The sequence below is a fragment of the Platichthys flesus genome, chromosome 18, assembly GCF_949316205.1.
Source record: "Platichthys flesus chromosome 18, fPlaFle2.1, whole genome shotgun sequence".
NCBI classification, from domain to species: Eukaryota; Metazoa; Chordata; class Actinopteri; order Pleuronectiformes; family Pleuronectidae; genus Platichthys; species Platichthys flesus.
Genome location: NC_084962.1, coordinates 12,244,254 through 12,271,675, shown reverse-complemented (window position 1 = coordinate 12,271,675; position 27,422 = coordinate 12,244,254). Strand labels below are relative to the sequence as shown.

Sequence of the window (27,422 nt, the reverse complement as noted above, 5' to 3'; positions counted from 1 at the left end):
ATGCGAGGCCCGCGAGTGGCCACAGGCACTTGGCTCACTCAAAGGTAAAGTTCATCCAAAAATGAAAATGCACTCATTATCCACTCACCACTCTGCCGATGAAAGGGGTTGGTGAACGACCGAGTACACACAAAAAAAAAAGCTTTAGACCAGCTCTGTCTGTATTTATTATTTCTTTGAAAAAAACATTTTTTACCTCCCTTTTTGCCTCCCCAGCATCTCATCTGTTGGGCTGCACTTTCTTAACTTCTTAAGTGTCCTTATTCACTGTCTCAATATGAAAAATTCCATCCACATCTGTGAGCAGATTTAATTATTGGTAATACATATGACTGGCTGCCCTGTGGTTGAATGCCTCCACCAACCAGTCCCCCCCCCCCGTGACCTTTGGCCAGTGAAATCTATCACTTCATCTTTGAGTTGAAACGATAACTGGTCAAAATTTGATTTTCCTGCTGGCAGACTTGAGATATGATGACATATCAAAGGTTACATGAACTCCTAGAAAACCTCCATAAGCATAAATCTGCTGATCAATATCTCAAATGACTCCATGCTGTGATCCCCGCAGCGAGATAACTGCTGTGTGCTGAAACAGAAAAACTTATCTGTTGTTCAGAATGTCTGTCACTGGGACCAGGGGATTCTGCATTACTGGTACTGTTATGATGCCATTACACTCTGATACATGACTTGTATTGTGTGTGGTGGACCTGCTGGGTTTTTACAATGTGCTCTGGGTATCAAATCTAGTTTCCCCATGAGATAGCGTTTAACATAAACCATGACACACATTGATAAAACAGTTTTATTTCATGTTAAATAAGCAGGAAACATGAAAGGTATTACAAAACTCGCACAAACATGCGTCATCAGTATTTACTCCTTGTGAACCACGGTGGATCCGAAAGCCTTCAATAAGCTGTCATATAAATTATCTGCCTTAAAATACTTTCTACAAAAATGGTCAATCAACAGTTGTACATAATCAAATGCACACTGAAAATACTGACAGGTAAAATTGTCAAGACACAAACAAACAGATTTGATTTTGGAAAGAGCATTTATATATATAGTTAAATATAAACAAATACTTTTAGGAACAAGGTATTTCTTTTTTCTAAAAAAATAATTAAACATTAAAATCTTCTTTACAAGGGAAGTGACTTCCTGATTGTGTGGCTCTACTGTCAGTTTTTTACATTGCAACAGGAAGATCTTTGTTCTTCTCCAAGCGTTTTTGTTAGTGCACGTGTGCGTCTACAACTGGGCTTCTCTGATGATAGTAGGCGTGGTCAGGCTCACATCACGGCAGTCGGTGGGACCCTATTCATCAGAGAAGAATCGTCAATTCATTCCTATTCCTCATGTCAAAGAAAGGGGAGAGATTCTGTGGAAAACACTTTTAATGTGAAGGAAAGAACAGAAGATTGAATCAACAATAATTAAGTATATTTAGCTGAAGTGTGATAGTAGCACATGACTCCTTGTGTACTTTTCATTGACTTTTTCCACATTTATCCGGTTCTTGATGAAGATGGTGCAACATGTAACTGAACATGAGTGGGGAAGAAGTAAAAATACTCTATTACAAGTCCAAGTCCTGCAATTCCAAATCCAACTGGAGTAAAGACATTATTAGCTTTGATAAAGTATTCAACTTATTTAGCAGAAAAATGGTGCATATAACTGATATTATTATATGACATTACTTATTATATATACACAATATATATTATATGATATAATTAGACTAATACTCATGCATAAATATTAGTATTTTATTGTTAGTTGAGGTGGATATAACAACAGTTGTTATTCCGGTGGGTCCTGACATTGGGGTTATGTCTCCACCAGGGGTCACTATGTAAATATGAGGTGGCATGAGAATGATTGGTCGGAGAAGAATTAAGCAAAAATAAAGTTCAGCTCTTAAAATTTAGAATTGCTTTTTGGACTATAATCTTTGCTTTTGGTGAAATAATGGAAAAGATTTCCACTTTAGCATGATTACAATGTATATCAGGGATTAGAGAGAAAGGCATTTCAATCCCATTTATATTTCTGTACATATGGCAGGTATGACAATAAAGTTGACTTTCATAAATGAAACTAGTGGAACAACTAACAAACACTGTTTAGTGAGGGGTCAGAGGTCAAAAGGGTGTGCTCTATAACAAGCCATATTTTTTTATTGACTGTAAAATCTTAATCTTGAACGTAACTAGTTACTATGGTCCTATTGTTTCTCTATGAAATGGTGTAGAGTAGAAATATAAAGAAGTACAAAAACACTGGAAATACTCCAAGTACTTGAAACAGTCAAGTTCGAATAAAGCTGACGTTTTTTTTTTTTTTAAACTATCTGTAAATCAATAAAGATCTACAAGGTCTATGCAGGAATAACAAGCTTTATGGGAGTACTTCAGAATCAGTTTAATCCACATAGTAAAACACTTTTTCTTATCACGTTTCTGGTAAAAGCAGCATCAGGTGCACGTGCTGATTCATATATTTGAGCGTGAGACAGACAGAACAGGCAGGTGGAGGGAGGGGGGGGGTGTGGTGGATAATCAACATAGCTGTGCTCCTACCTCTGTGCGGCTGCGTGTTGAGCAATGATTTGAAGATGATGATTGTTTAGTTTTTTTGTCGGAAGCAGAAAGGTTTATTGATCAGGCTTGAGAGGGAGGAGCCTGCTGCTGGGAGATAAGTATCGTGGATCCGTAGTCTCGTCCAGACATCTGCCCCTCCTCCTCCTAAAACAACAGCTACTCATCACTTCTCATTCAGGGTTCATGGAGGTGTGGGTCTCCAGTCTGGGGTGAAGTTCAACACAATCTGATCCAACAGGCAACTTTTGTGAATCAAATGATTTCCCGCCTTTAGGTGTGTTTCCATTTCCCTCTTTGTTTTTGAAGAGTGAAACGATGAGATTGATATCACTCTCCTGTTTGTCCATTAAATCCTATTCTACCTTAAAATAGCAGCTTCACAAATTAGTGTGAAGGTTTCCTGGCGTGAAATAGGGAGTTTATATAGCCCGAAATCAGCTCCAGCAAGTTCAAGAGTAACGCTGAAATGAAGATCACTTAAAAAAAACTTAGAAGTTATAAGAAAAACTGGGTTTTTCTCTGACATTCAGCTAAAAAACAGGAATAATCCTAAAATATGAAGAATTTCAAATAGAGTTTGGTGTATTTGTCACAGGGGCACCAGCCATTTCCTGTCTTTAATCTAAATTAATCCTCTCCTGCCACTAGCCTCCTATTTAATGGACAGATAAGAGAGCGTCACAGACCTTCTCCTCCATTTTATGCTCCATGTGTAGGATTTGACTGATTTCCTGACACCCCTCATCACTAACTTCACCACAGAGCTTGGAGACTCACAATGTCACAACTCCTGTCACCTCCTTCAGGCAGAGCTGCTTCATACAAATTTCTCTTTTTGTCCCGTTCTTTCTCAGAGCAGTGGTTTCAAACTGTAGGTAAATTATTTGCCTGCTGTTGAAATGACTTCGGCAGGTGAGTGGCAGCGCCTGAGGAAGATGACAGCGGCGGACATGCAGCACGAGGCCGTGCAGCAGTGCTCAATAATACGCAGACCAGCTATGGAGAAGCACGAGATGCAACTTGTGACCTTGACCACATTCCTCCCATGCTTCTCCTACGGGGACATTCCCACACACAATACGAAACCAACACCGATATTCATCTACACAATCTTTGCTCAGTAAAAACACGAAGCCAGACATGTTTTATGGTTTGTTTTTAACACTTACTGCTGCTCTGGCCAAGAGGTTAGCCCTTTGTCTCCGCAGGTCAGACTTGATAAAACCTGCAGAGGAATAAACAGAGAACGGGCAAAGTTTGAATGAGGCAACAATGTAACTCCTGCATTAGAAAGACAGAGAAGAATAGACTATTATTTATGTCCCACTTTAATGCTGTAAATAAACATTAAATGCAATGAGGTAATAGTGAGTAGAGTCGATGGCTCTTGCACATCCTGACCTCCCAACAGTGGCTCTTTGAGAGTGTCATAGACCTTGGTAAACATTCCCCAGGGGCTGTGTGGTAACAGATACAAATCGAAATGATGAAACAAAGTGTGTGCAACTCAGATTAACTTGAAACTTTGCATTGTGCAATGACAGAAACAGCTGACATTTAAGGAGCACACTTAAACTTCCCCTAAAAGAGAATCAGAAGCCTAAGCGACTTATCTGTTGGCTGAAGAAAAAAAAAATAAGCTGATTAGAGCTTTTCAACCCAGTTCTGGAATAAAGAAGCCCGAAAATATGCACATAAGTATGTGTTTAATTATATATATTTGTTAGTTTATTATTAACGCAAGCTCTAAATATTTGGTTGTATGAGTCTGATTTTTTTTCATATATTCAGTATCGACATCCGCCTTAAAATCAGTGAGACTCCAAAGAAACTAATTTACAAGAAACTATAACCTTTGTAAGTGATTAAATATTTTTTAGATATTAAATTATATTAGAATATAATAAAGACCCAATATGTAGGTCAACTTGACTTCACCTGGATGCAGCTAAGCAGCTCCATATGATTTGTGATGTTTTTTCAATGACAGCAAGGCCTGGTGATGAGTGTCCTCTCATTTGTCTGAGTTACAAAATGCAGTAACTCACTGTGTTGACCTTTGTGAGCTGAAAGTGAGCGGTTTCTTAAAAGTTAAGCGCCTCAGTGGCTAATGCATGTTTAAAAAGTTACTGATTGCTCATATAAGCCTCAATGGGCCGTGCAAAGTGGCTTCGTATCGACTGAGGCATGAAGTCTGTTAAAGCAGAAGTGTCAGTCGTGCAGTGCAGCGTTTCTTACTGTAGGTTCATTCCCATCTCAGTGTTGCTTCCAAGTTTCCATTACTCAGTCAATGAACAACAAAATGTTTACTGCTTCCCCCTCCAACGTGTTTTTTTTTCTAGAAACTTTGGCTTTGGAGTCTCGTTAATGAAAAACATTCACTTTTGAGTGAGCGGGACGGAGAGTGGAACAAGGAAATGCCTGCGGTTACACACTCGTGTCCCAAAACCAGTGGAAAACAGCTGAGTCTTGACCTAACCTTTTTAAAGGGGATCAAAGAACTTCTGAGATCTCCAAAGCTTGAGCGGATGCTTAACAACCAAATGTCTTTGCTGGGATGAATGAGCTGGGAAATTCTAATATTTGTCAAGTATATGTAAATGTCTGAATCACCACATTCAGCTCTGTAGAGTCACTCAGGTTTCTCAGGAACTGTCATCAAAACTTTAGAAATTAAACATCAGAGAAAGGAAGCAGTCACAGACACAGACGTTTCTTGTGATTTGCTGTACGTGACCTGAGACCTTAGACCTTATGACTCTATATACAGAAAGATCTTACCTGTCAATATTGTGCCGATCAGAAGAAAGACGCAGAGGAAGATGTTTCCTGCCAGCGTGCCAAAGGCGTCGATGATCTTTCCCTGGCAGATGGTGAATATGATGCCAAACACCTGCAGATGTAGAACATGTGACAGTTAAAATCATCATGTTCTGTGGGAGCTGCTCACAAGCAGATTGCACATTGGTCCTGGAGAGCGCTTACTCGCTCACGCACGGGTTTCAACTCAGCTTTTTTCCTTTGCGGTAAATTGCAGCATTTGCATGTTACATATTTAGTGAGTATTTCCCTGGTGCAGCCACACAAACACAACTGTGAACTGTGGCTGTTGGTAATCAACATCCAAATCACTGTTCAAATGCTGCTTCTTCCTCCGTTATTATGAAAATCGTATGGGGACTGTTTGGTTTGTGTGTGTGTGTGTGTGTGTCTGTGTGTGTGTGTATATGTGTGTGTGTGTGTGTGTGTGTCTGCTTCCTCTGCAGGTATTTGAGGTGAGAGTGGCAGAGGGTTATCTTAGTCAGGTACTTAGTCCTGTTTACTTCCAATCTGTGTGAGGCAACAGGCGGTCAAATATGAGTTTCCTTCGCATGGAGTTCAACTTTGACCCACAGCATTCACTTTGCATTTGTGTGTGTGTGACGGTGCCCTGGGGCTGGAGCTCCGTTCTGACTAACTCTCCTCCCTGAGACACCCCTCTGGGGATTGGTTTGTTTCTGCACCCAACGACATTGTCCACATACACATCACACACACACACACCCACCCTCACTGCAGACATTATTAACTGGCTTGCTCAAGACTTCTTCTCTAAATTGTAAAGAAATATTTATGGAATAGCTTAGTGTGTGCATCTCCCTCTTTTGTTATGGATGTACAGCCCCGTTTGTGATTTAATATACTCTATAGACATTTAAACAAAAATCCCAATAGCCAATGGAGTAGGACAAGGACTTTTTTATGTGACAGGAAACAGTGTTATCACAAAAGACAGTTAGCCGATCTTGATGCGACTTGCACGAAAACCACTGATCGGATCTAATGTTCTGACTTTTCCTGGAAGAAAAGTCAGAACAGTAGATGAGGGATGATTCAGTCACTGAGTTGTACCTGTGCTGAACAGTTGAGGAGTCCAGAGGAGGTTCCCTCTGACTCTGGGTACGTCAGCTCCACAGCGAACTCAAAGCCCAGCGGCAGGTAGCCTGTCATGAAGAACCTGGACACACACACACACAAAGACACACACACACACACACACACACAAAGACACACAAAGACACACACACACACACACACACACACACACACACACACACACACACACACACACACACACACACACACACACACACACACACACACACACACACACACACACACACACACACACACACACACACACACACACACACACACACACACACACACACACACACACACACACACACACACACACACACAGCTTATTTATGTTGGTGTTTTTTTGGGCCATAACAGCTCAGTATTCAGCTATTACCCCACAAGGTACTAATTTGAGTTGAATGTCAACATTAAACCCTCCACTTCTTATTTTGTATTGTTATTATTATCATTATTAATTATGGGCCACATGCTCAGTACAGCGATGGGTGTTGTCTTGGCCTCTCCCTGTTCTTCGTTCCTCACCATGGGATGCAACCTTTGTATCGACTAGTGTCCTACCAGTATCGAAGACAAAAGTGTTTGTCATTAGTGACGTTAAAAAGGAACAACAGGTCTGGGCAGCAATGCAGTGGCATCTGCTAATTTTCCACTTAAACAATTGAAGCTCGACACGGCAACAGAAGCAAAACTGTCCAAGAGTTGTTTTGAGGGCCAGAAATACAAAGACAAATATACATCCTTAGAAAGGAAGATCTTAAGGACAAAGAAAGTCACAAAAACGAAATACTGAGCCAAAGCACTGTCAACTTTCTCAGCTCTTAATACCAGGATTTACAGCTAGTGAAGCTATCTGCAAATGCTGGAATCTCCATTAACAAAACAAGCTTTCTGTTTGAGAGGAAGATGGAATGTTGCCTGACCAATACTTGTGAGCACGCTGGAGTACTATGTAGGTGTGCCTTCACAGAAAAGGGTGAGTCCAATCTGACAGAGCAATCTGTGCGACTCAAGAGGTGTACTTTATGATTTCATTAACAGCCACATAGTCAATGACGGTGATTAGATATGCTTTTAATCCCATGAGACAGGAGAATCATTGGAGTAGGCAGGATCATTCCACCCTGTAGATTTTGACTGTTATCTTATCTTATTCATGTATCCTTTAATTTCATGCACTATACCTACATGCTTGTAATCTGATAACCAGCTAGATTCTAGAACATAACTTCAATTTCTAAACTACAGACTGTACATAAAGATGGACGACACGTCTCAATTTACTCCACCTATCAAGTAATGAAGCCAGAACATCATTGTCGCCATCTTGCACATTTGGATCCAGAGTCTGTGGAGTAGATGGAGTTGGCCTCCCTCCGTGCTTTTCTTCTCTTCCCTCAAACACAAGCTTGTATTACCTTGACCCTTGGTATCTAGACTTTCAAAACTGGGTCAGTACAAAGGCCAATGTTTTGCTAACATCCTACACTGCATATGTAAAAACATAAAAGCCAAAGTTGACCGTTAAATAAACACAATGTAAATCATTGGTGCAAATGTCCACAGAAATATTGCACCTGGTGATATTAACATAACAGACTTCACAGTATGAAGGAAGAATTCAATAGAGCATGGTTGCAAAACTTTATCTGCCGGTTTCCATCAATGACCCAGATTTACTCACCTACTCTGAACAAGACCCTCTCGGAAGAATGTGCAAATAGTTAAGAGTTTCAAATATATTATTATTAATTTAGAATCAAATCTGTATGTTGCTGATTTGGTTGCAAACACTATATATTCCTGCGAAACTGTCATTTCAGTTTTAAGTCCTCTGACTGAAATGCTTAAGTGTATTATGAATTAGGCATCTGACAAATGTGCAGAAAACTAAAAAAATACGTAGTTCATTAGACTTCTATCCAAAGAAGAGAGAAGGAATGGATGTCAGAATACCCGAGAGTTCCAGCTGTGATGAAGACCACCCAGAGGTGTCCCAGACTGAGTGTAGCTGCGTAGATGATCATCCCCACCAGAGACATGAAGTAGACTCCAAGGGTGGTCTGCCTGGAACACACAAGGGAGAATACAACACTGAGCATATATATGATTTGAAGACAGAGGGCACTGTAGCAGACCACATGTTATTTCTCAGGTGGTCTGAAAATGTATAAAAGCAGATATAATATTATCAACTGTTCCCTATGTGATTTTTGTCTTTATATTCTTTACATATTGTCATTCTTTGCTGCCCTGGACCCAAATCACGGTACACAAAACTAAATGTCAAGTGCTGGAGAGAATACAACTGTAATAGTAAGGAGAAAGAGAAGTCAGTTGATACACAACTGAGGCTGAAACACATGACGGGTAACACAGGAAGGAAACGACTAAATGCTGAAGAGTGGGGGGGACTATGAGACACAGCGGGGAGGACACATACGTGTGCATTGTGCAGGTGATCAAAGGGAGCAGGAAACAATAGGAAGTGACATTTTTTCAAAATAAAAAAAGGAAATAACTAAACACAAGGCAGCAAAACCGAGGCAGACACACGTACACAGGAAGGGTGAAAATTTATCAAAGAATAAAAATGCAAAAAAACACACTTTTTGAAAAATAAAAAATACTTTTCTACTGTTTTGTGTGGTTGAAAACCAATTTAATATATTTCTATATGTTTGCAGGGAGACCTACTCTCATACAGTTAAAAATAAATAAAGTCCACAGAGACATTATTCGTTATATATTTATTATTTATTATAAGTGGCACCCTTTTTCCTTAATGCCTGTAAATCTATAATAACCAGCGTTTAAAAAGACCTGCAGAACTATGTGAGATCTAAAGGTGTGAATGTGTCTCTGCCTGTAAGAAACGATCACGACCGCATTCCCTGGTTTGCAGGACAAAAGTTGAACGGCCATAATCAGGTGAGAGGAGAGATTGTGTCGTTGCTTAGTGATGCATGAAGAAGAAGATGGGGTCACACACGTGCCCACCTCTGTCAACATTCCACTTACTTGTAGGTTTTAGTCTTGTCCAACCAGATGCCGCAGATGAGAGAGCCGACCATCCCTGCAATGACAATGGTGAGGCCAATCCTCCCAGCATTCACCTCTTCTCCCTGAAAGGTTGAGGATGAGAGAACAGAGAGACCAGTGACCTCATGATCTCACATACCAAGTAAAGGCACGGCGGCTTCAGATAAATCCATTTTCACACAAAAGGAGCAGAGGTGGGAATTTTAACGAGTTTCTATCACATCAGCGATTCCTCCACACACCATGTTAATGGACGGTCAAATGAGATGAAAAGCTTCTGAAGGAATCATTTTTCTAGAACATTATATTACATTATATACAAATATCTTAGAGCTTATATAGTCTGATTAGTTTGACTATCAATCCAACCACTGAAACTCAAAAGGATATAAACTCTTACATTTTACAACCACAATGCAGTTTATCCATTTCATGTTACATTAAAATGAACTTCTACTGAAAAGCCTTTACTTATTTTACCTGTGTTGTTTTTTAACTTTAATTATTTTATCTTGTCTTATTTAATTTATACTGGTAATAAAAAATGCATCTACCAGAAAGCTTTTCTTGAATATATCTGACTTTATTTACTCTGTATTATAATCTTCTTTTTTTTGGGGGTAAATATCAAGGCAGATCCAGATTTTCAGGTCCTGAATTGACAAATTATAGGATGTGCAAAAGGTTTGGGGCAGTGTGATTGACCGGAGGTGAGTACACGGTGAGGAAATGAAACCAAAAACGGTTGTGTTTACTTACAGGGTAATGGTCGATGATCATGCGGTTGAGCAGGGTTCCAACGGCATAGAAGCATCCTACGTTCAGACCTGTAGGTTTGGAAACAACTGTCAAAGTAAAGCACTGCACACCACAAACCACAGGAGAGAAACATCTTTGGGGAAACCTGTCACGGAAGTTCCGATATGACTTCCTCCGCCAAATGATGAAATATAACAACAGGAACAGTGGAAAGATTTGGTCTTCACTTGTGTCTGATGGACCAAATCACACTCGTTTCCAAAACACAGACGTCCCAATACAAGGATTTCTATAAAAGGCCAACAGCACTTCATGGTTTTTACCTTGAAAATAAATTCATTAACTCAGACGTAAAGAAACTAAACCTTGATTACTCACTAAAAAGATCACTGATATATTTCTATAATCATTTAGAGGATAAATTCAGTAAAAATGTAAAAATAACAAGTATTACACAATTTGTGCTGTACTGCAGTCTGCAGTGCACAGTGTGACAACCCCAGGCTAATGTCAGACTCAACATTGTTAACTGACGACTAAAGGAAGTTAAAAGGCCAAGGGACAGGCACTATAATAGTTACATTTATTGTGTCACGTGAACCACACAGTCGGGTCAAAGGAGGTTAGAGTGCTTCCCTTTTCACAGCTCACAGCTGTTGGAGAGAGCTGCTGTGACTGGAAAAACTTGACAGACTGCATAGAAGGTAACAACACAGTTGCACATTAATCACATTAATCATCAGTTTAAGAGCATATTTTCTTATGTCTTAAACTCTCCTAAGGATAAATTAAATAAACAGACTTAGGAAGGTATTGGTAAATGAGGGCCCACGTTCATATCCCATGATAAACTGCCTTTACCTTTGGGCCACATCGATCAATCTCCATTTGTTAAACATTATCAGATCCATAAACAAACTTTGGACCCGAGCAAGACACACTCGCCGGCATATGTCTTTGGGCTCTAGAATAATTGATGACTTTTTGTTTGGTGCACCGATATGAGGCTTAAAGGTGTTGTTAAACTTTAACGGGAGGGTTGCTGGTTTTTTCAACTGGAGGTTTACATGTATAAATAAAACCATTATCCAGGAAAGTCACTGACTGATGTTGTGCATGATGACTGTGTGACATAAAACCAATTATATAACGAAAAACCAAAGTCTCCACTTCTGCCAAAATAAACAAAGACTGCCATCTCATGCCGATGACGTAACATTGAGCCTGCGCAGTAGCAGTCGGGGGTGGATGGATGAGATTCAACATGTATTTTTTAGCATCAAATTAAAACTTTTTACAAAATAAACTCTTGAAGATACACCAATGTGATAAGTATTACCTAAAATAACAGGAACCACGTTAAGGGAAATGTAACATTTTGATCATGCACAATGTAATCCTGTTAATTTCCCCTTTGATTGATCGGGATTGAATCTTAGACGATGTGACCTTGATCATGCTGAACCCTGGACCACTGAATGAATCTTGGCCTGATTGCCTAAACTAAGGCTTTGTTGCCTTTATGTCATCAGAAGATCCTGACCTTTGGCCTGGAAACCCTAACCCTTAACCAGAGGGGGGGGGGGGGAAGAAGCCAAATGTAAAAAAGAGAAAGAACATGTCCCATTTGCTACTAGGGAGGAGGCTGGGTTCATGAACTACACTGCAGCCAGTCACGAGGGGGTAAGTCTATGCTTTAAACTAACAACTGTTACTGCCGAGAGCGGCGATGACCGACCGTAAGTGATGATGAGGAAGATGAAGGGCCTGTTGCGCAGCAGCCTGAGGACGGAGGCGGTGTAGGAGTACTGCTCTGGTGGGATGCTCCGGGCTGTGGCCTGGGCCTGAGTCGGGGGGAGTTCGGGACGCTCCTGGAAGACTGGACATAAGGAGAGGAACAAAATAATTATCACACACGGATAAAAAGCAGCGGCAAACTCCGGCACGCATCAGTCTGCTTGCATTGAACGATTCTGGTGACTTCTTTACCTCATTGAGCTCTTCAGTTATTGCACAAGTTCATCATTACATCAAACCCACAGAGCTGTGATTGTAATTAAAGTCAACAATGCACTTTTTTTCACAAAGAAACACAAAAATGAAATGCTGAAAATCCAAGAGTTGTATGACCAATGTGGATTTCTTTTAGGGCCGATGGCAAAACATACAAATGTATGGATGGGAAATGACTTCTAAGATGTTGTTATCAAACCCTTATAACCAGGAAAAGTAATTTTTAATATTTAATTTACTTATACTTAAAAATAACTGATACAAACAAATAAATAGATCGTAAAGCAAAATAATTTTACTGTACGTGATATTCTAAAAAAAATGAATGAGGCTGGAAACATTGAGAGTTTTGGGATTTAAGAGGCTGAATCACTAGGCACGTTTTACACAAGCAGACAGGCCTGCAGACCTCTGAAATGTCAAACAGATGCATGTTCCACTGTATATGTGAGGCGTCTATGTTTAGTGTAAAGCGCTGCTCTGCAACAAGACGCACTCGTAAACATTTGGACACCGTGCACATCTGAAGGACAAGTGGACAGTCGCTGTCACATTCAGTGACCCGTTTTCTTTCTCCTGGTTGAAAGGGTTCGTCCTCAGGCCGCACGGAGACACACAGATGTCTTGTCTTTGTGGTCCTTGGGGCCGAGCCAGCCCTTTTCTCCCCGTGGTCAATCTGAACTGAGGGTTTGTGGAGAGGAGCGGCCTCTCACTAATTCTACCAAAACGAACTCGCTCTTCGATACGGCTGCTCTGAAAAGTGCAGGCTCAGTAATTTTACACAGAATCCCAGCTGCATTTCACTGCATGAGGGCTCACTGTTATTCAATGTTCTTCCTTCCATCCCAGTTAACATTAGGCGAGAGGCGGGGTTCACCCTGGGCGGGTCAGTAGTGTGTGACAGGGTCCGACATGTAGAGACAAGCATCCACTCATGCACACGTTCACACCTTTGGTATAACCAATCCAGTAACCTGCATATTTTTAGGCTGATGGAGAAGCCGGCGTACCTGGAGAAACACGGGGAGAACACGCAAACTCCACACGGAAAGACCTCGGCTGTCAGGTTCTGGTCCTTGAAGGGATAGTTCACCCAAAAAGGAGAATTCACTCATCATCTACTCACCACTATACCGATGGTGGGGTGGCTGAAGTGTTTGAGAAGTGAGAAAGTGAGAAATACTTTTGGAGTTTCAGGGGCTAATAGTGTTGCAGCCAAATTTAAAGTCAAAAGTCATTGTGAACTTGTCAGTGTGAACTTAGTGAACATTAACTCATTTGTAGTCCAATTGGAATGTTGCGGCCTACGGACACTTGGATGACACAACAAGTATTATTATGTTTTTCTTTTCTCTTCTGTTTTGTCCTCACAGACATATGTAAAGTGTCCCTGGGTCCAGTGTAACGGCCATATGAACGCAAGCCAATAATATTATTATTTGGAGCATTTTATGTTTTTTGTCAGTTGATTTTTACGTTTGAGGAAGAAGTCGCAATTGACTTCAACTGTTTTGGCTGCAACGCTGTTTACCCCTGAAACTTCTGAGAGGCGTCTTGCACACTCAAACACTTCACCCCCCCCTCCATCGGCATAGTGGTGACTAGATAATGAGTGGTCTTGGTGTGTGTCGGTGAACTATCCCCCCCCCCCCCCCCCCCATTCAAAGGGAAAGCAAAGTTTTAGAAGTACACACACTATATTTATTTTAAAAACTTGTTTTTTGTTTCCCCTAAACGCCCCCGGGGGATTCTTCTCATTCACTCAACCAAATCCTGCAGACTGTCTCGGTGTCTTTCAGAGGACCGCAGCAGCCGGAACGTCTTCTCTCACCTCTCTTTAGACTCAGTTCATGACAAAATCTGTGAATCCTGGAACTCGGCCCGCCCCTGCTGACAGGTTCACAGGCCTGCTGCGGGGGCTACAGATGGCCGGGCCAGCAGGACAACCCTCACACATCTCGCATGTATGTGCAAAGGGGTTGTTCTGTGTGTGTGTGCGCGAGTGTATGCGTCACATCATGAAACTCCCGCGGCCAGCTGGTGGGAATCTTTTCTCGCTGGACTAAGCGAGAGCAGCGCGAATCACACGACCTTATACCGTCAACACAACAGCGACAGTTTAGTGCAGCCTGAATGTGCTGCATGGTTCTACTATGGAATGCCTTCACAAACATGCTTTTGTGTTTCTGGAAACCGACGAGCGCCTCCATCCTCCACTCTCCCCCCCCCCCCCAAGATTGCAGGACAACAGCCATTTCATACGCGTGGTTCCTGTCCGACAGCGGCTCTGTCCAGTGTTCTGTGTAGTTAACAACAAGGTTCTCTATCCACTGAATTATCCTTAATTATTCATCGGCCTCGTCCCTATTTAACATAGCACACAAATCTTTTTTATGAGTGTTAAAATATACAGACTCTGATTTAACTGCAACATGTGCAATTAAAAGTATAAATTCTAAGATATTCTGTTTAAAAAAGTAGGTTAAGACTATAGGAGTCAAATTGCATATGGAGCAGATACAAGGCAACTCAGCATTTTCTTTTTGACAGCTCATCACTCATTTCGCATGCCATGTAAGACCACTTCCTTCTTTCAGAAAGTCCTTTTGTTACTATAGTTTCTCTATTTTTTTTATATAGATCTATAAGCAGCATTTCATTTACAAACCTATACTGTTGATTGTAGTGTGCCGGAGCGCTTGTGCACACTTGTGCTCGTTCCAGGGACACTTCTCCTGACCTCACTTCTACTACAATAGTTTCTTTTCTGCCTACCCCTCAGGAAGGGTTTTCAGTTGGTGCCAGCGTGGTCAGCACTTTTCTTATCCACTACTCAGCACTTTTCTATCGTGCTCCTTGTCAGAGTGTAGGTCTGCTATTAAATCCTCTAAAAATCATTAGGTCTATAATGGTTAGATGATGGTTGTAGATCTCATTGGCCTGGTAGATAAATAAAGGCATAACAAATTGTAATGAGAAAAAACTTAAGGAGGGGATGATGTCTCATTTTTCTCAGTTGATTCTTTTAAGCAAAAATGTCCAATCATTTCAGGTATCATCTTCTCAAATGGGATTATTTGCTAGTTTTCTTTCGGTTTTTCTATAAAACCTCATCATCAAACTTCTATTTAGAATGGTATACCAGCTAAACTACGAAAATATACAAAAAATACTACAGAAAGTATAAAATAAAGTTATGAATAAGTCAAATTGGGCTTTAATAAATAAGAGGTATATGTCTGACATATTGATGATAACAATTGCCAGTTGCAGCTATTCAGACCTTTAATGATGGCTGCCTCATGTTACGTTTTCTGTGTGTTTATTGACAAATATAAAATAGAGGTCATTTGATAAGAGATTATAACTAACCATTAGACTATATAAAGTAAAACAACTATGTTCTTAAATGTATATAAGTGAACCTTCACAAAGCAAGAGACTGAGAACGAGGACCCAAGGTATTTCAGTGGTGCAAACCTCCAACAAATGTGCTATTAATCCAATCATGCAGAATAGGGTTAGGGTTAGGGCTAACCCTAAGCCTAGGTCTAACCCTAACCCTAGCGCTTTATATAATGAACGTGTTCCCTGGGGGCCCCTTGGGGTCATCTTACCGAAGACAACAAGGATGAAGAGTAAGGTCGCCACTCCTGCTGTGATGTAGAACATGATGCTGATGTGGTGAGCCAGCTCGTCCATGTCGTCCACATTGGGCACCAGGATGGGAGGCACCAGGAACCCGATGGCGATGCCCAGCTGTGAGACGAGGAACGCACACAACTCAAATTAGAGAAAGAGAGTTCACAGAGCTACATGATGGTTTTTTGTAGGTAAAATGAAATCAAAGTGGATTAGAAAAATGGTGATTTGAACCTCACTGCTGCCGTTATTTAAAATCTCATAAACTTAAAAGCTATTTTTGCTTGTTTTGACAAATATTAAGTGCATATATGAGTGATTCCTACTTATCATTCAAAACTGTTGGTTTGCGACTGGTTTAAATGTACATTTTTAAGAGTCTGATCTTTTAAAGGCAGACTGCAGTGGAGAAAATAAATTCAATTTAAATTTAATAAAGTTAGCCCTCTCGAAAAATTCTACTTCTCTTCTCTGTGTCTTGTATATAACACTCATGGAGTTGAAACGTTTTTGGACTTCGATGACCACGCTATTATAATATTTCTACAAATGTTGCTTGCTATATAAACACATCTTAAAAGCAACATTGTAATGTGACTAATCTAACACACAATTTAAATACTGGGACTCAATATTTTCACATTCAAACCGACCATTTACGACAAGTAAGTATTCAGGAACCAGTTAACTCAATTCTCCGGCCTCTCACACTGAGACACTAGAAGTCCTATGTGACTCTGGCATCTAGTGCTGCGCTGCACAATCTGCATGCAGCTATCAGACAGTTCACACAAGTCCATGAGTCACTTGCTGCAGGAATTAAATGATTAATTTGATTATTCAGACAGACCTGGTTTCCCAGAACTCCTATGGAACAGGCAGTGGAGACCTCTTTCTCCCCGAACCACACCGAGGCGAGGTAGGAGGGAATACCCAGCACAAACACGGTGGCCACTGAGCACACAAACTGGCCAAAGAAGGTGACCGCGAACAGATGGGGACTGGCACTACCGATTTTGATCCATGCACCGATGCAGTTGAAGGCCGAGCCGACGAGGACGACATCCCGGATGCCCCTGTGCTCCAGGAGCCACAGGACGGGCACGATGAGAGGGATATATGTGAGCAGATATATCATGGACAGCCAGTCGATGGCCAGAGAGTCGATGTTGTAGAAGCGCATGAAAATGTTGCTGATGATGCCGTACTGGAGCCACATGAAGCCGTTGCTGGCCGAGACGGCGCTGAAGAGAAACAGCATGAACCAGCGGCGGCGGTAGAGTTTGGTCCTGGGCTTCGGGACCAGGCGCACGTGGTCATCCCGTGAGCCCCCAACGCCGTCCAGCTGGGAGCCCATGGAGATCGGTCTGCCCAGAGGGCCCGGGCTCCACTGCAGCGAAGAGAGGCCTGGAGCGGGCTCCCTTGCAGCCTTGGACCTCAGCCACTCTTCAACACCGAGTTCAGAATTTGCACGGCCGCCTTTCAAAGTGTTGTTTCGTGGCATCGCGACTGTCCCAGAGCGGTCGGGGGGGGGGCCTCCTCCTAGAACGTGAGAGGTGAGAGATGCCGGAGCTTGTGTTCCTCACGGCTCACTGTCCTGGAAGCACACTGCTCCCTGTCCATTCACTCCACATAGTTGTTACCTTTAGGCCTGTCATGTGATGTTACTACAGGAGAAAGGCCAATTCCACCCAAACCACTCCCACTAACTCGGACCCTGGATTATCTCTAGTTAACTGTCCAAGTACAAGTGACCCCTGGAAACTGTAACACACGTTTCTTCCTGCGTTGAACTTTAATTATTGTGAAAGTTAACACGTTTGAAGCTTAATGATTCCAGGTCTGTGTTATTCTTTACCTACGATTAGGTTAAGAGGGATAACCAGGAAGATTCCTTTGCTTCCAGCCCTTTGTATCGACTATGCTGTTTGGAAATGTTCATCCCACCACAGACTTTGGAACACTTTAAAGTCCACCCGCCTGTGAGACCACTGAGAGAACAGTGGAGCCTTCTTTTGTGTTAGACATGGCTCAGATATACTGTCTGGCCCAGGCGAGATTAACCTATGACACAGGCAGAAGTGAGACCTAATCTGTCTTTATGTCAGTGGTAGTCTTACAGGAATGTTTGTACAGTGTTAAAATCCGGCCTGAAGACAAACACTGCACTGAGCATCGCCATCTCCTTTTAAGCGTCTCGACACACACAACGGAAGATTTATAGGAAGTCTGTTTGTTATTATTTACTGACTCTGCCTCCAAAAACACACACACATCGTGCACCGAGTACACAACCGCACCAAACCTCCCTGGCGCTAATCAAGGACTTTTCAGTGGCATTTTAGTTTTGATGTTGGAGTTGACTCAAGTGTCGTTCAAGAACTTGTCGAGGTCACATCTGATGCTTGTGAGCGATTTTGTGGGTCGCTGTTTCACAAGATCAGTCAGACAAATTTCAGAAGACTGTTTTTGTCTTTGAGGTGACTTGACAAAAAAAATGTGGCTGCCTTCAAACTATCCGATTCCCACTCGGCCTCTGAATGAGCTGCAGTGAAGACACTCAACGTGTTTTTGAACAGACTTCACAGACTTCGGGAGCAGCTGTGGCTCAGGAGTTGGGACCGGTCGTCCACTAACCAGAGGGTCAGCTGTTCGATCTCCATCCCCTCATTCCGAGCACATAGAGAATGATGTGTGAAAGAGAGAGTGCTGCACACAGATGCACTTTTTACATGTGTGTGAATGGAAGAAACTGTGTGTGGATACATTTTCCTAAAGCTAAATGAGAGTGTAGAGGATTGTGTGTATGGTTGTTTCACAATTCCACAAAATGTTTTCATCCTTGATGTGTCTTAACAAAAAGTTGATTTTCTTTAAACTATTTGACTCGCACTAAGTCAGCTTTGCCAGAATCTATTCACAGCTTCAAGGCATCCAGACACATCTGTATTTGCTCTGCAGTCTTTGAACTGTTCTAATTGATTTACTTGAATGTGGATCTGTTTTTAGTTTACTTTAAAAAAAAAAGTGTAACAATAGGAAAGTTGTTTTCACATCCTCAAAGAAGAGGATGCTTCAAATATGAGCCTTTAAGGAAAACACACATCCATATGTTTCACGCTGATAATAAGTGTGATCACATGTGTCTATACTATATGTGTAGATATATGTTTCTCCATTGAGTTTAATGCATGTACCATGACAAGAGATCACGTTTAGTCTTCCCCTACCTTGACTTATTTTGTCTGTGTGGAGGGTTCATGTGATTGGAGTATAAACCCATTCATTCTCTCACCATCTCAGCAGGAAACGTTGTGCCTTGGACGCACAGGAGAAGCACTGTGGTCGCCTGGACGTGCGTAATTACGCAGACGTGCCAAATAGATGTGGGAATGTCCAAGTCACTGATGGTCAGTGCAGCTCATACACTGTCCTACGCATTAAATGAGTAATGAATTAGGTGAGGACCTAACTTGACCCGCATTTGCAGAGGAGAACAAAGCCTTTGCCTCACAGCTCGCTCACCTGATTCCCGAAGACTCCGATGGAGCAGGCGGTGGACACCTCCTCCGAGCCGAACCACACCGACGCGATCCTCGACGGCATCCCGAGGATGAACACCTGCGCCAGGGAGCAGCAGAACTGGCCCAGGAAGGTGACGGCGAACAGGTCGCGTCGGACGCTGGCCACCTTGATCCACGTCCCGGCGCAGTTGAGCGCGGTGGCCACCAGCGCGATGACCCGGAGCCCCCGCTTGTCCAGGAGCCAGGTGACCGGGAATATGAAGGGGATGTACGTCAGCATGTAGATCATGGACATCCAGTCTATGGTGAAGGCGTTCACGTTGTAGAACTTCATGAAGATGTTGCTGATGATGCCGTACTGGATCCACTGGAAGGAGTTGGACAGAGAGTAGAAGCTGAAGAGGAGCACGATCATCCAGCGCCGGCGGTACAGCCGGGTGGTCCGCGTCGCCTCATGACCGTCCTTCAGCTTGGGTTCGTCGGCGCACAGCGACGCGTCCACCGTCTCCTCCTGCCGGGCACGGTCCTCTTTGGTCTCCTCCAGGTTCAGTTTAGGATCTTCCAGCGCTTGTTTCTCGATCATGTTAGTCTCTCAACAAAGTTTCTACCCAAGTGCTGCGGGTCAAAGCACCGCGAAGTGCAAGTGAGCGTGGCGGAGGACTCGCCAGGTCTCATGGGCGAAAGAGTCACGCTAAGGACTACCAGGCTTTAGAAATCCACGTTCATTCGGCTTCGACTCACAACGTAGTGTCTCGAATGTCACTCATGCTGACCCGAGTGGTTCATGATCAGAGGGTGAAGTCTCTACAACGTGCGGATCCACACATGGATTTCCTCTTCCCCGGATTGGAGACTCTATTCTGGGCGAACCCGCGAACTCTGAAGCCCGCGCTGTTCAAATCACTTCCGATCAGAGATTCACGAAGAAGGAGCCGGGTCTCCTCAGGGACTCCACCGAAGGGTTGACACGTGTAGCGCGGCTGCTTCGACGCTCCACCCGGACCAAAAACAAGTCTTCACAGGAGTGGGTCATCAGAGGCTACAAGGGCGGAGTTTCATCAACAGCCCTACGCTGGGGTTCAAACAGCTTTCTACAATCAAAAACACCTCACTATTAAAACCACACACATCCGGGGAACTCTGCTATTCATCAGTTCAATGTGTCTGATGAGAAATTTAATACGTATTTCCTGTAGAATAACTTTATTGCAACTTTAGGCCCAAGCTTAAAACATGTCCATCAATTTCACAATCAACATTTGTTTTTATTCTGACCTCTAAAGGTGGCATGTGTCACAAAAAGAGACACACACGCTTTATTCGTAGCCAAAACATAATCCTACCCATCAAGTACAGGATATGAAGGATTCATGTTCCTCTACGGTAACTTTCATACGAGTCCACACTGCCCTCTACAGGTTGAGTCAATGAAGCACCATTGTGTTTGTTTTTTCATGCCCCCTGCTATCAGCATCTGTGCAGTCTTCACACCCACACAGAAGAACACGGTGTGTCGTTCACCGAAGAACAACACTGACATAAAGGCACGACAACAACTGAGAGGATTACCGAAGAGACATCACATTTAACGAATCAGCACAGTCCACACGGGTGACCATCCATGTGGGAATTTGTGTCACCACACTGGGGATTCTTATATTTTTGAAAGGCCCTCTTGGAACCACAACATACCATTTCTATCTGTATACTAACCACAACGTGACACACATGGAGGTTTGCGTGTGTGTGTGGTCGTTTTTGAGTGTCTGACATATTTATGTCGTCACGACTTTTAATGTCAAAAAACCCAGATGTGCTTTTCATTGCAGGTTATGCTGCTTAGGTTTAGTCACTCTAGTTCTCGGAGGAAGACAATGATAAACTTGTCATCATGGTCTTGATAAAGACATGCAGAATTTGCCTTTTATTATAATTTGGTTTGTTTTATAACTTGATTTACGAGGATAAATGTCTTCAAGTCTTTCCGATATGTTGTTTATATTTTAATTTTGTATTTCTTTCTGGACAGTACATGGTTTCTGATTGTGGCCATTTCCTCTCATTTCAGTCGCCTGCTCTGTCTGTCGTGATGATGAGCCTTCAGCGTCACCTCCTGATACCTCCAAGGCCTCGTCTTTCCCTTACTTCCGTTTCGATTCCCTGATGAAGGCCAGGGTGAAGGAACTCTGTTTTTTTTTTTTTTTTTTTTTTTTTATATTGTTGCCCTGAGAGCCGAACACTCTGCAACTTAAGATAACACGTGCTAATGTCATCAATTTTATAGCACATGCATGGCAAATAGAAAATTAATAGTACAATGCAAATACTCACAACCCAACAGAAGTGTGTCCATGGGAGAAATTGAGGAGGATTGTTCGCTTTTTTTCACCATTTGCATGTATTTTTTTACATTGCAGCACGTTGAGCTCCCAGGGCCCCCGTCAATTAAGGTTTTTAAAATGCTTCAAAGGTTCAGAGTGTAAGATTTAGGTGACAGGGTTCTATTGGCATAAACTGAATATAGAATAATCCTAGTGATGTTTTCAAAAGTGTGTTTCATCTAAATTGTACAAATTGTTGTCGTTTTATTGCCCTAGAATGGGGTTTAATATTTAAATACTTTATATTGATAGGAACGGGTCCTCTCTACGGAGGCCACCAGGTTTTTTACAGTCGCAAACCGGACAAACTAAACCCCTTTTTGAGTTTTTATGACAACTGAAGGCTGCCACAGTTTCTCCTTTGGAAAGGCAGGGCGAGATGAGGGGCGTTCAACTGCAACATGCAACTTCACCAGTAGATGTCATAAAATTCTACACACTGAACCTTTAAAGCGTGATTGCATTGGTTTATTTCCCTTTTTTTTTAAACATTAAAATTGATCTCTCCTGCACCAAAGAGCTACTTGTGGGATTTTTTTTACATATATATTTCCAAACACACTATATTCTTTTTTTGCGTTTCATGAAAATACAGTGTGAGAAAAAATCATCCAAAAGGCATCACATTTAATAAATATCTCTGCTGGGTCTCCTCACAAAAGTACACTGGTCAAGACCCGTTAAATGCCCGTCCTTCAAAGCCAGTTATTTCTTTTTTGTTTTTGGTGCATCTAAGCCCATAGGATCGTACATGTTACATTCTGTTTGTCCACAATCAAATCTGTCGAGAAAAGCTCCTGAGCATCTGCAGTTACACACAAAAACACACAATAACACATGGAAATCTAAACATGGCAGAATGACAAAGGTCTTCTATAACATATGCTTATAAACAAGCACTTTACGAAAAACACTGTATCGACTAAGTCCCCTGAACTTTCAGTGAGTTGGTAATTTTGTAAACATATACTGGCTGATACTTCTCGCCATCAAGTCATTTATGGTCACAGATCGCAGATATCAGTCAGAGAAAAGCAGAATAACGTGTAGAAGCAAAATAAATAGTTTTGAATACTGCATGTTACAGTTTGGGTTGAACACTGTTATTGTTTGGCTGACTCATCAGCCCGTCGCGTTACTCCTTCATCAGTTTTGAACACTGGTTAGCATCTAGAGGACACGTCTTTTCTCAGTCTCTCCCCTTTGAGGTCAGTCGTCTGTATGCTGGCTTGGCCGTCTCACAGGGCAGTTTGGGGGTGGGTGGGTGGGGGGTGGGGGGGGCAGTGCTAGTAGTGTGGTACGGCGATGTGCGGTTGATGGTAGCTGCTGTGGTGAGGAGAGTAGAGGAGGTCCGGGGTCTGAGGGGCCAGGCCGGTGCACAGAGGCTCGTGGCTGCTCAGGACAGACGACAGGTACTTGGCCTCCTCGGTCAGCTGCTTCACCTCCTTCCTCAGGGCGGCGTTCTCCTTCTCCAGGTTCTCGCTCTCCTTGAGACACACAGGGGGATACGAATTGTCAGATCAGATGATATGATTGCTGCTTATCTCTATTCAATGAAAGAACAGATCTCTTTAGCGTTAGATCCTGTTTCCATGCAGGGATTTTTCATGTTTCACAATTTGTTAAAAAGGCAGATCTGGTTCAGTGGGGAATTATGGGTAAAATCTATAATTCAATTGTATTTCAGTTGGCGACCATGCAGTCACAGCCTAATGGCTTGGACACAGAGTTAATCACTGTGTTTGGCTGCAGAGGGCACTGTTGCTCAGTCAAAGTAACATAGTGTTGCTTTAATATATTTAACTTTTATATTTATCTCATGTTTCTTCTCATAGTGAGATCGATGAAAACCAAAGGTGGAAGTTAGTTAGAGCACCAAAAATAGTGTGAAAATGATGATGCTATTTAGTAAAATAAAATTCTTATTTGACATGAAAGTATGAACATGGACTCAACCATAAACTTTAAATTACCAACAATGTGCACCTCAAAGAAACAATTCTAAAAAAACTCTTTCTAACTTTTTACTGATCATCTACTTTGAGATAACAAACTAGAGCACACTGCACGTCACTAGTTGATAAAAGCGTTTGCGTGTGTGTGTGTGTGTGTGTGTGTGTGTGTGGGAAGAGCAAGGGGAAAATCTTCCACTCGGTTAATATAAAGGTCATCTCATCGTGGGCAAGGGATCATAATACCGAGCTGTAGGTCCTTACTGTCACAGAACCTTTGGGCAAACCCCTGTTTCTGCGTCACTTGGCCAAACACAGCCCACTGCTATCAGCGCTTTACAAGAAGTGACTGCCTCTTTCTATCCTCCTGCCCACGACACCAAATTTCAAGCTCATTTACAAAGCCGAGAAGAAAATACTACTGAAGAAACAGGAAATAGGCCACTGTGTCACAAAGAGGGAAACTTTCCTGTTTATCTATGAGAGACGATGAAAGCAGCCACAGAATGTGATCTGCGGTCCCCCCCCCCCCCAGTGTCTTTCTCAGCGACTGCCACCAGAGTTAAAGAGATCGGTGATACACACGTAGCGTTCTTCAGTGGAAAGATTCTCAGATAGTCAAATCTGTTGGACTAGATGAAGAGACGGCTTTGGTTTTTCTTGAATCTTTTGCAGTTCATCTGATAAAGTTCAGAGAAGCCGCTGCTCTAAAAGCATCACGGAGACACAAGCACAAATCATGTTTCCTGCAACAAGGAAGTCACAGAGCGGCTTAATGTGTGGTGAGAGTGTTGCAATACGGGCTGATATTCACAGCCGGCACAGGTAAAGTATGAAAAATTTATAAAATCAAAAATTGGCAGAGAAAATGTTGAGTTCATAGGCCTGCTGGGAAGGTTAGATAACTGGAGATTTGGAAGTAAAGTGTGCAGTGTTGAGAAACACCTGCACATCCAAACAGTTAGAGGTAGAGCAACAGTCTTTTTAAAGTTTAATCTCGTCCCAAGTCCAGCAAGCACAAGTTGACACAACAGACGAGGGGTGACGAGCGAAGCGGCTACCCCCAATCAGAACCAGCAGAACTGTACAGCCTCTCTGGTGCTGGATGCTGCTGCAACAGGGAGCGACTGCTCACACGTGCTAATTTATTCCCGAGGCTTCTGCAAACATGCAGAGCAGCGTCCAAGTGTGCGGGCCTGACAGAAGCCGTGACACATCGCCACATGGTCAGGTATGGAATTTTGTAAATATAGTACGAATCCGTTCCTGGAGGCTTAAAAGCACAGAGCCCTGTTTTGTTTAGGGTCCATATATCGAGGAGATGGGTTGGAAAAACTGATTCGGCGTGACCTTCATGCTGCACTCACATCATTGTTTACTTTATACACAAAAACACAAAAGCTCTTTCCCACCTCGTTGTGGGAACCATTGGGTTTCTCTGTGAATTCGTCAGGTCTTGATAGTTTTATGTAAAGTGTCTGGAGATAATGTATGTTGTGATTTGCCACTATACAAAATTGAAAATTGCATATTTATATAAATGATATGATTCGTTACTTGAATGAGGTTAAAATGGCTGCAGAATAAAAGCTTTTAACGCTATATATTTAGATATTTATAATCCTCAAAGCACAGAAGCCTTATTTATACTTCAGAACACCGGGCAGCACTTTATTAAGAAACTGGGTTTTGACACTTACTCTCACGTGAGCTCACTGCCGTCCTTGCTTTAGTCTCTCTGACCAATTCTTTAAGAAGCAAAGGTCAGTGTGAACCTGTTTCGGTGTTTGTGTGTGTGTGTGTGTGTGTGTGTGTGTGTGAGTGAGTGTGCGTCTCTCCTCACCAGATGTAGGCTGTCGGCTTTCTGAGTTTGCCTCATCCTGCTCTTCTGAGCGGCGATCCTGTTCTTCTCCCTCCGCATCACCTTCTTCACGTCGTCTGAGGAGTTCTGACGAAACACAAGCGCTGACAGTTAACGTGTGTGCAGCAGCATCAGCCAGTCAAGTGAGTGTGTGTGTGTGTGTGTGGGGGGGGGGGGGGTGACAGCTTTGGTGTAATGACAGTTTGACAGATGCTGTGTTTTACATGCACCTAACGTGAAGGGCTGGGACAAGGAGTGCCTTGAGTCATCGGTTAGGTGTAACGCTCACCCTGTTTCGGGTCCTGAACCATCGATCTTCTTGGTATCGTAATAACTAATCCACTCGAAAAGCTCTGAGTCACTTGCACATCATTTATCCGCCAATAATCTGCAATGTTCTGAGCCGCCAAAGTACTGGTTCAAATTTAAGAAACAACTGATGCTGCTCGGACTTTGCTCTATGGACACACCAACTTATAACATGTGAAAAACTAGCTTTTTAATGGTTTTATTTCCAGAATGCTCTCAAGCAAGAAGCTGAGTAACAGTCTGCTGGAGACAGGCACGTGTGAATCTGCACAGCCCTCAGGGTGATGGGTAGTGCCTCACATGCACAGAAAGCATACATGACACACTGCCTGTTCCTGACAGCTCTCATATCAGTCACCGAGCGAGGAACGTGCAAAGACAAAGGATTCCTCCTACTTAGAACAGTGATGAATTCTGCGATTCACGGAAAGCCTACTCTTGAGGCGAGTCATGCCTCCAGCCCATGTGTGCATGTGAAACACCCAGAGGAGCTGTGAAATGAGCCAGCGAGGACATGAGCCAGTGTCTCTTTGACAGGTCGTGTTGCTGCCCAGCAAATATACACAATATCAACTGCGTCCAATCGAAGATTTAGATGTTTAATTCACAGGATTTGTGTTAGAAATTTAAAATAAAACCCTGTTTGCAAAGCATTAACTGTTTGACATAAACACATGTGCTAGTGAAAATATACGAAGCAACCAAGTCACAAAGTAAATTTGAAAAGCTCTCTTACCGGCCTGCTTCCAGGTGAAGGGGACTTGTAAGTTGTGTCATTGCTGTCAGAGCCGTGAGCCATAGCCGACCGCAGCGACTGAAACTGTGTGACTCTGTCCACTTCTGCTTTGTGTTCTTCAGTGTGTGTGGTTTGTGTGTGTGTAAGAGAGAGAGAGAGAGAGAGAGAGAGAGAGAGAGAGAGAGAGAGAGAGAGTCTGTGTAGCAGCCCAAGTTGCTGAGAAGAACTTTAAGTTTACCATCTATGAGAATTGACACACCTTCTTCCCTCTTTTCTTTTCCCTTTCTGTTACTCCTCCTCTTTCTCTCTCTCTCTCTCTCTCTCTCTCGCTTTCTCTCTCTCTCTCTCTCTGATGACACACACATACACTATACACACATTAGCTATATCTGATGTGGTTTCTGGTAATAATCTGGGTAAGTTGCATTAGACTGGAAGTCACATGGCTGGTGGAAAGTTAAAGCATGCATAATGAAATCGTGTAAACTCCGCAAAAATAACATATTGAGGGTTTAAGTAACGACAATATCAGTACAGGTGGGCTTCACCGGACCAAAGAAAGTTATGAGTTTCCATCCATTGAAGAAGAATGAGAAGAACCCAACGGAAGTTACATTTCTACATAAATCAATATATGTACCGGGTTGTAATGCCTTTTTAACTTATG

At 42.5% G+C, this 27,422-nt stretch overlaps 2 protein-coding genes across 4 annotated transcripts; both read right to left on the bottom strand.

Moving 5' to 3' along the window:
- Positions 1-794: 794 nt before the first annotated feature.
- On the bottom strand, positions 795-20,552 carry flvcr2b (FLVCR choline and putative heme transporter 2b). 3 transcript variants are annotated; one of them, XM_062410912.1, is made up of 11 exons: positions 19,518-20,552; positions 15,968-16,109; positions 12,076-12,216; positions 10,338-10,405; positions 9,558-9,661; positions 8,493-8,603; positions 6,507-6,612; positions 5,397-5,508; positions 3,785-3,840; positions 2,595-2,759; positions 795-1,326 (listed from the first exon to the last, which is right to left on the bottom strand). In XM_062410912.1, the coding sequence occupies exons 1-10, from the start codon at positions 20,097-20,099 to the stop codon at positions 2,676-2,678; spliced, it is 1,506 nt and encodes a 501-aa protein (XP_062266896.1). In that variant the 5' UTR covers positions 20,100-20,552; the 3' UTR covers positions 795-1,326; positions 2,595-2,675. The 3 variants fall into 3 exon arrangements, with proteins under 3 accessions (XP_062266896.1, XP_062266894.1, XP_062266895.1); XM_062410910.1 differs by lacking the exon at positions 19,518-20,552 and adding an exon at positions 16,843-17,527; XM_062410911.1 differs by lacking the exons at positions 2,595-2,759; positions 19,518-20,552 and adding an exon at positions 16,843-17,543.
- A 1,957-nt stretch (positions 20,553-22,509) lies between these two features.
- On the bottom strand, positions 22,510-26,894 carry batf (basic leucine zipper transcription factor, ATF-like). Its single transcript, XM_062410914.1, has 3 exons — positions 26,756-26,894; positions 25,693-25,797; positions 22,510-23,384 (listed from the first exon to the last, which is right to left on the bottom strand). Exons 1-3 carry the CDS (start codon positions 26,816-26,818, stop codon positions 23,184-23,186), a joined length of 369 nt encoding a protein of 122 aa, XP_062266898.1. The 5' UTR covers positions 26,819-26,894; the 3' UTR covers positions 22,510-23,183.
- Between the last annotated feature and the right edge of the window lie 528 nt (positions 26,895-27,422).